Source organism: Macrosteles quadrilineatus, unplaced genomic scaffold, assembly GCF_028750875.1.
Source record: "Macrosteles quadrilineatus isolate MER2022 unplaced genomic scaffold, UCM_ALF_1.0 Scaffold_1__1_contigs__length_201487025, whole genome shotgun sequence".
In the NCBI taxonomy this organism is placed as follows: Eukaryota; Metazoa; Arthropoda; class Insecta; order Hemiptera; family Cicadellidae; genus Macrosteles; species Macrosteles quadrilineatus.
Genome location: NW_026542594.1, coordinates 179,790,360 through 179,800,018, shown reverse-complemented (window position 1 = coordinate 179,800,018; position 9,659 = coordinate 179,790,360). Strand labels below are relative to the sequence as shown.

General features: G+C 33.1%; 1 protein-coding gene across 1 annotated transcript; it reads right to left on the bottom strand.

Annotated features, from left to right (window-relative positions):
- Positions 1 to 6,911: 6,911 nt before the first annotated feature.
- LOC128983275 (serine/arginine repetitive matrix protein 2-like) lies at positions 6,912 to 7,963 on the bottom strand. The gene is made up of 2 exons (XM_054402514.1): positions 7,197 to 7,963; positions 6,912 to 7,127 (listed from the first exon to the last, which is right to left on the bottom strand). The coding sequence occupies exons 1-2, from the start codon at positions 7,887 to 7,889 to the stop codon at positions 6,972 to 6,974; spliced, it is 849 nt and encodes a 282-aa protein (XP_054258489.1). The 5' UTR covers positions 7,890 to 7,963; the 3' UTR covers positions 6,912 to 6,971.
- Between the last annotated feature and the right edge of the window lie 1,696 nt (positions 7,964 to 9,659).

Here is a 9,659-nt window from a genome sequence, read left to right as displayed (position 1 = left end):
TTTGTTTTGTTTTAAATTATACAAAAACTTATATTGGTAGACCTAACCAAATACATATATTACAAGGTGTACAATGCAGTTGTCTGCTTGCATTATTGAGCGGAGCTAGCATATTAATCAAATACTTTTCTAAAGTCAATGGTACATATGTTCCTCGTAAATGAGATTAAATACTTGCAGTATCCAATGTTAATGGTATATTTGGTTCACATAAATGGAATGACTAACTTATTTGCAGTATTCAAAGTTATGCATAAGTTATAAGTCTGGTTCACGTAAATGAACTGTCTACTTGCAGGAACTAAAGTCTATGTTTCATCTGGTTCTAAGTTAATATATATTAAATGTCTACTTGCAGTATCCAATGCCAATGATACATTTTGCTCGCCTAAATAAAATGCCTATTTGCAGCATCCAAAGTCAATGGTACGCCTGGTTCACTTAAATTGAATGTCTATTTACAGGTTCTAAAGTAAATGGTAAGTCTGGTTCACGTAAACGAATAGTGTACTTGCAGTATCTTTAAACTTAATAGTACATTTGGTTCACGTAAATTGTCTTCTTCCAGTATCCTAAATCAATGGTACCTGCGTCACATAAATAAGAAATCTACTTACAGTATCCAAAGTCAATGGTTCATTTGGTTCACCACATAAAATAAGATGTCTGTCTACAGTATCCAAAGCGTATGCTGACTTCTGGTTCACTTAAATGCAATGTCTATTTGCAGTATTCAATATCAATGATACATTTGATTCGCATAAATAAAATGCCCATTTCATTTACAGTATCCAAACTTAATGGTACATTTTGTTCACAAAAATTAAATGTCTACTTGCAGGATCCAAAGCAATGGTTCATTTGATTCACATAAATGGAGTGCCTAATATATCAAGTCTAAAATATTTTGTGAACTTTTGGAAACAATATGATTTGGACAGATCCTTTTTGAAAATTATTATCCATGAAACATTAAGAGGTTCATTAGCTATAATGAGAAATCATTTATATGGCAAACATAAAAATTAATCAGTATTAATAGATGTTATAATCCTTCAATATTTTGAGTGTGTATTCTTTTCTGTGACATTGCAACCTTATTTTTTAAGGCAGATGTGTTTATTTTAATAAATAAATTCTTTTCTCTCCAAAGTCAAAATCAAAGTCAAAGTCAAGCACGTGGCACGTCTGGTTCACGTCAATGGAATGTCTACTTACAGTATCCAAAATCAGTGGTATCTTTGGTTTACATTAATGGTATTCCTAATTGCAGTATCCACTCAAAGCCTGCACTACATTATGAATGGTACGTCTAGTTCACATAAATGTAAAGTATACTTGCAGTATACATTATACAAACTCAATTGTAGGCCTACATTTGGTTCACGTAAATGGAATAGCTATTTGGATTAAAGTCAATGGTGCATTAGCCGTATTCCGGCGACACTAATTATTGGTTATTCATTTTGTAGTAAATTATGCTCAATGATATTAATCCGATTGTTCTTCCCTTTTCTTGGTACGGTATTTTTGTAATGTACTATTTAGATGATTCATTGCAACATATGTTGCAACTCTTGTTTACCTTAACATTACATTACATCGCACTTAACATCGCAAATAATGCCATGGCAACCAATTAACCCATAAGGCCCATGTTAAATTTCCAAAGTTTAAATTCACGTAGGGAAATGCCCTGTGATCCGATTTATATGATTTCAGGTTTATACCTTCCCATGGTTGGTTACTATGACTGCTGAATTTCGTGCGGATCGCTTCAGCCGTTCAGGAGGAGTATTTGTAAAACAAAAGCAGGAGTGTAGTATAAGAGCTTCGCTCGCTTCGCTTCGCTCCGCTCATATGTTGCAACTCTGGTTTACCTTTTTATTATCTCGCAAATAATGCCGTGGCAACCAATTAACCCTAGGGCCCATGTTAAATTTCCAAAAGTTTAAATTTACGTATGGAAAAGCCCTGTGATCCGATTTATATGATTTCAGATTTATACCTTCCCATGGTTAGCTACTATGACTGTGCTGAATTTCGTGCGGATCGCTTGAGCCGTTCAGGAGGAGTATTTGTACAACAAAAGCAGGAGTGTAGTATAAGAGCTTCGCTTCGCTCCGCTCAATAATACTGTGTAGTTCTAGATCTAAAAAAAAAAACAACATTGCATGCACAAATTATTCCAATAAACTAAAACAATTTCAAGCTTTTGTCGTATTTCCGAACTGCCCAAAAAATATTTCAGTATTGTTATCAGTTTAGTTAACGTTTTCAACATAATAAATTTAAACAAAAACGCTATTTTAGTAGGTATATCATTATTAGGTCTTATTTCAGACAGGCTATTAGTTCTCTATATCAATAACCCAAAAATCTAACCAATTTTCATGAGTCCTAATGGTAAAGAACACATTTCTGAAAAGTTAATAGTACCGGTATATTTCATAACTGTCCTAGTTTTATAGGCCCTCTAAAGGGAATAATTTCGACAAAAAAACCCGAAAATGGCTGAGGGTTGAAAAGACACTTTTTTACGGTGTGATGCACTATATTTTTAGTCATACTTCACCGTTATTTAAACAAACTATGTTACAAAACTAAAATAGTATTCATTTATAAAATAACCTTCAAAAACTACCTAACTTGTTTTCAATTTAGTTTGGTAATGAAAACAAGCAGCTGTTTAGTAAGTGATTCAATCATTACTAAATCGATCATTGATTGTGTCAGTGTACATTATACTATCGATATGTCGAAGTATTTACAATAAGATAATCATTAACTACAATCAATTAAATTATTATACCTATATTGAATACATGCAATTGTTTTCAATCAAAATTTACAAATGAGTTGACAACAGATGATTTTTACTCCCCAGGGGAGTAAAAATTCTACTTTAGACCCGCAACACATGCAAAAATGGCTGTTTTGCTGCAGTATGACAAAAATGTATTTAAATAGTAAGGATATATAAAGACAATCGTTTCTTTCTTCACTACCATTGATTTACAGTGTTTAAGCAGCTTTGTGTGCGATAAGAGATCGAGGTTGAGAACTCAAACAAATGGCGAAGAAAGACAAAATACTGACAATTTGTTCCTTTATCTATTCAGAAGGTTTTACACAATGAAGGTCTGTTTGGTAATGTAGTGAGTACTTCCTTCAGTTCTAAAAGTATTGATAAAAGGTTTGTTCACAATGAAAAAACTTGGATTTACTAAATGAATTTAAAATATTTTCAGTTATAGACCGTCAATTTGAATTGTTTCACTAACACTTAATTAGCAAATATAATTAATAACTTGATGGTTTGGTTTTGAAGTATTATTTCTGTGTTTGCAATAAATTTCAATTTACCGTCTAGTTGGAGGTTTGACGCATTATAGGTTCATTTGTGTATAAAACAAATAAAATATTTTTATTAGGTAGCTTTTGGGGTTTTATGTATCTTGAGGTTTATTTTTTTATATTTTTTATTACACATACGTTGATACATGCAGATTGTAAATTTCCCATTGGCTTTAGTTATTGTATTAATTTGGTTTAATATTGAAAGTTTATCTAAGAAACCCGCAACATTAGACAGCATGTTTCCTATACTTCATTAGAAATGAAGATAGTATATAACCCTTTTTAGCGAATTTCGCATATAGGGAATAAGATATTACCGTAGGTCACATGGTAAAACCTAGATCCGGGACCGATTTACTTTTTCATTTTGAGGTCCTAAGAGGCCAAAAACACCATCCGTTCAAATTCATATATGAGTAAATGGAAATTCGCTTAATATACAGGTTTTCTGTGACGGGGGTATTTAAGTATCCACTGAAAGAGATAAATAACGTACTCTACTTAAATCGTAAAATAAGACCTTAGTATATACCATTTTTTAAGTATCCACTGAAAGAAAAAAAACTGACTCTACTTAGATCATACAATAAGACCTTATCCGCCTTACAGCTCTCTACCTAAAGCTAAAAGCCACTTTCTTTTGGAGGTTAGTTAATAGAGGACACGTAAACAGATACTACAAACCATCATCCAGTTAATGGAAGTCGACCATTCTTCTAGGGATGGTTATATTTCTTTTCGAGGTCGGAATAGCTTCTTATTAATTTTAGACTTTGTTAAAAACTTCGTAGAAGTGTACAAGACTTGTACAAAAGAAGTGGTTATTCGACTTTTTACTGGAGTATGGTAGGTAGGTATAGATTGAAAATTAAGTTGGTGCAGACAAATAATCTATTTTGAGAGTATGGGAGTCTAAAATTATGAAACTCGTGGTCAACGAGTGCTGTATTATATGACCTACAAAATTACTGGCCTTTACTACTAAATGGAGCTGGACTTCACAGCTAGCCGTATCGTGTAGTAAGTTGTATAAAAGGATGTCATTATACATACTGTATCTATTTTACTTCATTGATTAGTACATTTCCCCCTTAACAACGCAAGTGGACCATATCATTATTTATATATTTTATTCGAATAAGAAGTATTTCCTTGCGATTGACAATGAACCTCAAACTATATTTTTTTTAAAGCTGATCAAGAAAAGAATCGTGTTTATTTTATACATTTCTGAAATTTCCTGTTTCAAATATAGTATTGAAAGCGATAAAGGTAATTTACAACTACATTTGTAGCTTTTTTTAGTCCCAATTAGCATTTAACATGAGTTAATATTGAAAGTTCTCTAAAAAATGTTCACATACTTTACCAACCGTCACAATACATGTACAAATTTAGTCCATTGCTGTTCTCAGTTAGTTTGGTTGACAAAAAATCATTTAAATAGTTTACATTTTGAAAAATAAGCTTGTTTTAACAAATTTGCATTTTAATATACAAAAGAATTTATTTTAGCCCCAAAACTTACTTTGAGATTAACATAGCTACATATAACTAGTGATTTGTTACAGCCTAACCATCTAGTTATTCTGCTAGTATAGAATGAAACAGTAAAATTGAATACAATATGCACGATCTTATTATTAAAAAGTTTTACCTTGGAACAGCTAATGTTAAAAAATCATCGGTACTTAGATTTTTATAATACTACATATTTATTACTAAAACTTACATTGTTCTGTTTGTTTTTTTTCTAAATTTATATCTTCATGTTGATAATTATCTTTCTAAAGGCTAGACAACACACACATGATACCGTAGTTTATTAAGTTATTTAGTATAGTATGATGGTTGTATAGTATATCCTTTAGACGTCCATCTATTAATAGTGATCACTTTGATCTTTGTAGTGAACGTTACATCGCAGACCAAACATAATGGATGCCGTTCTATACATTAATTCACTACCTAAGCCTGTGTGCATTATCAATAGTGATTCTCCAAGTAAAACAGAAATAGTGAGTAATTAATTCAATGCAATAAAACCTTATATCCAGACTGATATGATGATGTAAGCAATTATGATGAGACATTTTAGCATTTTATTATTTCAAAGATAAACTAGATCTGAAAATTTTAATTTAATATTGTTATTTGGAACAGTTATTACATGGGTATTACAAATAACAATTTTAAGTATCATAACATGAAAAATTACTGTAACCAAAAGGACATCAATCGATTTATCTGCCTGAAAATTTTTAAATAATCGTCCTCCATTTTCAAATGCAAACGTGATAAATGGAAAAACAAGTACACAAATATATTACATCGCAAGTGTTTTTCATTAAATAAGAATTGGCTTATCATAGGAGCATTTAGTTTAAATGTAAAATATGTCTTTTTCTTTGTGAATATACATTGTTTCACGTATATGGGTAATTTTATTAATTATGTTTTTGTTCTAAAAGTTTCAGAATTACTTAATATTGAAATCTGAATTTTTTGTGTTTTAAAATGTTGATAGCCTATTACATTTATTATTTAGCACAACTACATTTTACGAATACCGAAGCTAGCTGGGATAAAATTAAAACAAAGTAAAATATTCTTTCAATATGTGTTATAGGTTAGAACAAAGCTAACAAAAGAGAATAATCGTGTTTAAGGGAAACTGTAAATAAAACTGACTCCGATAGAGAGGAAAGGTTCTACAGTGTCAACCACAATTTGCATGAAGCCAGGAAGCCATTTCACCACCTTTCTTTATCTTCCTGGTTGATTTAGTTATCCTCTTTTGGTAATTAATCTTCTTTTATAATTTATAATCATTAGAAGAATTTAATAAAATTCAAACCTAGACCAAATCAGATTTAACACAAATGTATTCTGGTTTTAATTTATATTTCCAAAAGACAGCTAGTACTTTGAGGATATTCTTGCAAAACATGCAGATCTGAAAATAATCTTTGATTTTGATACGAATTCTTCTAATTCTGACATTCCCTTTTAATGGGGGATTTAAGGGCTTTTCTTAACAATATATGAGTCACCTGAAATTGAGAATGGATTACAATTACAAACATATTGCCTAGAGCGAGGCTTTTGATGTTCAGTTTCTGATGTCTCTAATCATGTTATAACCTGTGAGAGGGTCACATCTCTCTTCCTTGATTGATATTTCAGTATTTGTAATTCAGTAATTGATATCTCAGTAAGGTAAATAGGAAGGATTTATACTGTTCGTAGTTGTAGTTTACTTTCTAAACACTACGCATCTGGTGTTTCTTTTTTATTTTTATTTTATTTTGCAACTGTTTTTAGTTTGAATATTTTCCTCGATAATTATCCTCTTTCAAAATACATTATTTTATAATATATTCTACAGGAAATTAGTTAACACATTCAAGACCATGAAACACAATAATCCTTATACACAAAGACAAGGTATGGTCAGTGCTATTGAGCTACAACTAAATCTTTCAACCCCCATGTCTTTTTTTCAATTCTTTAAACTACTACATTATGTCTAAATACACAACTATTAGAAGCATAGAGGACGATAATTTATTCGATGGGACATGACAAAAAGGAAATTCGACAAAATATAATTATTGCGATGGCTGATCCAACGGCTCTGGAGGATTGTTGGAAGACTCTCCAGCTTGATCTTGAGGAACAGATGATTCTTCGTGTTTGCGACCTCGACGTCTGCGCGTGCTTCTACGAGACCTGCGTCTTCTACGAGCCATAGTGAGATCATCTAGGTCATCTCTCCTCCTAGCACGTCGTGTAGACCTCTTACGGCGACGACGAGCCATGGTGAGATCATCTAGGTCATCTCTCCTCCTAGCGCGTCGTGTAGATCTCTTACGGCGACGACGAGCCATGGTAAGTTCGTCGGAGTCATCTCGCCTCCTAGCGTGTCTTGTAGATCTCTTACGGCGACGACGAGCCATGATGAGTTCATCGTAGTCATCTCGCCTCCTAGCGCGTCGTGTGGATCTCTTCCGGCGTCGACGAGCCATAGTGAGATCGTCGGAATCATCACTGCGACGTCTTATAGACCTACGTCTTCTTCGAGCCTGGATAATGCTATTCCTCCGGAGTCTTTTGCTAATAGACCTTCTCCTGCGTCGAGCCTCTATCAGTTCACTGTCTGCTTCACGTTTCCGTCCCGTTTGTTTACGGCTTCCCCTTTTGTACCGATATCTTTGTTGTCTGCGACCGCGGGCTACGACTACCTCATCGTTGTCGTCGTGACGTCTACCTCTTCGACGCTTTAGTGAACGTTTCCGTCTCCTACGCGCCTCCAAGAGTGTGTCCTCGTTCAGTGCAGGGTAGAAGCGGTTGTGTCTGACGGTCAAGAATCCCTCTTCTACTGCTAGTTTCAAAGACTTCTTATAGTCCGGGAGAGTTTTGAGGCCGTAGTTGTGACGTAGAAAGTCAGCGACATCTGAGACGCTTACTCCTTTCTTCTTATCGAGGTACATCACCGCTGTCACGACAGGACCTAATTTTGCTCTCATTTTGTCCAAAATTTGAATTTTCTCGCAGCTAATTTTGATACACCTTTTCTATGAAGATTAATTTAAAAGTGAACTGTTGCTATGCAACATATTTTTTATTACGATATAAGTGGTTTAAGTATTTTATGCAGTCCAAATGGTTGCGGAGCAACTAGTTTTGGTTCAACACCGGAACCGTCATCAGGGTTCACAATAAGATTGTCGCTTCTTGAGAAGGTCGTCACTGTTCACAAAAAAAATATTTGTAGTTAAGGATAATTCTGTTTCGACATCGAATAGATACGACGCAACCGTCAAGAGTTTACGTATAGATTATTTTTTAACTATTTAACAGATTCAGTACCATGAGACACAAGACTTCTCATACAGAGTGTGACGACTGGTAGGAAACGTGTTAAATCTAATCTATAATTATTATTATGTAATGCATTACCAATAACAGTAAATAATTTGAAAAATAAAAAAGTCATATATAGAGAGACACACATTTAGTCAAACTTTTTTTAAGTTTTGTATCCTATTTTAAGAGGCACATAGGCATCGTCCAAGGCTTTTGAAGAGGCAAGTTTCGACTTTTGGAAATAAACATAAAATTTACTTTGAACTAAAAATAGATACCACTCAGTCTTCGCAACGTTTGTTTACGTTTTCCAATCGATTAGTTTACAGTCACGCAACTAAATAAATGAGTAAGACTAAATTACTTGCGTTATCCCGTTACAGCCCTACTAAATATGTTAATTGAGGACATATTTCGTGGTTAAAACATCATCTTCAGCTTCAGGTCCTTGTAGAGTTGATCAGTTGTTAACATCATCAAAAATGTTATCAAAGCACGTCACGAACCAAATTACGATAAAATAAAACTGGCATATTTTGTTGAGCTGTGACAGGATTACGTAAGTAGTTTAGTTTTCCATTATATCCAGCAGCTCAGGGGCTATAAACATGGATTTCAATTAAATAAATTTATAAACATACATTAACAAATCGAATTGAACTTTACAAATCGAACTAACTACACATCACATATAACTAAAACGTTTTTAAGCCCTAAAACACAATTAATTCATTGGTTTTGTATTATCTATCATTTGATATTAATGATTTCCTTGATCATTTACTGTAAATAATCTTTACCTAAACCGCCATGTTAAACTTCCCTATCCAAAGCGTGATGTATACAACTTCTTTACTTCGCGAGTGATGTAAAGTTTAGAAAAACTCACTCGGTGAAGTAATGAAACCCATTTAAATAACATTGAGTGCTTAACTTAAAAAAACCTCTATGGAGCCAACGACGTTCAACGCTAGAAATCAGCTGTGCGCTTGAATGTTATTGTAATGTTTTAAGTATTTCCTAACCTAGCTTTTGTTTGTAAAAGAACGTTACTGTTAGAAGATGAGTGAAATGGATAATAAAGAATATTGTATGTAACCCCCTGTTTATTGTTGGGTCAGGTAAAATCTTGTACGTTACACGTTACGCAAGAGCGTGTTTACATCACTTAGGTAAATTATTCACAACATTCACCTGCGTGATGTAAAAACGCTCTTACTACACTTGTAATGTAAATAGCTAATTTCCATTAGCTATATTCAATATAATATAAAATTATAATATTCAATATAAAATTGCCATTCCCGACAAACAGTCCTTTAACTTATTTCTTAATACAACTTTAGCTTCATTTGACTCTATTAACTAGACTTTGATGTTCAACGTTTTATGGTTAAATGGATGTCCTCTTGATTTTATAACTGTGGTAT

Bases quoted from the DNA above. Each gene is read 5' to 3' on its own strand.
- LOC128983275 (XM_054402514.1), bottom strand. From the start codon at position 7,889: ATGAGAGCAAAATTAGGTCCTGTCGTGACAGCGGTGATGTACCTCGAT. The intron at 7,128-7,196 runs CTAGATGATCTC...AGGAGAGATGAC, and splicing joins GCGCTAGGAGGAGAGATGAC to CTAGATGATCTCACTATGGC.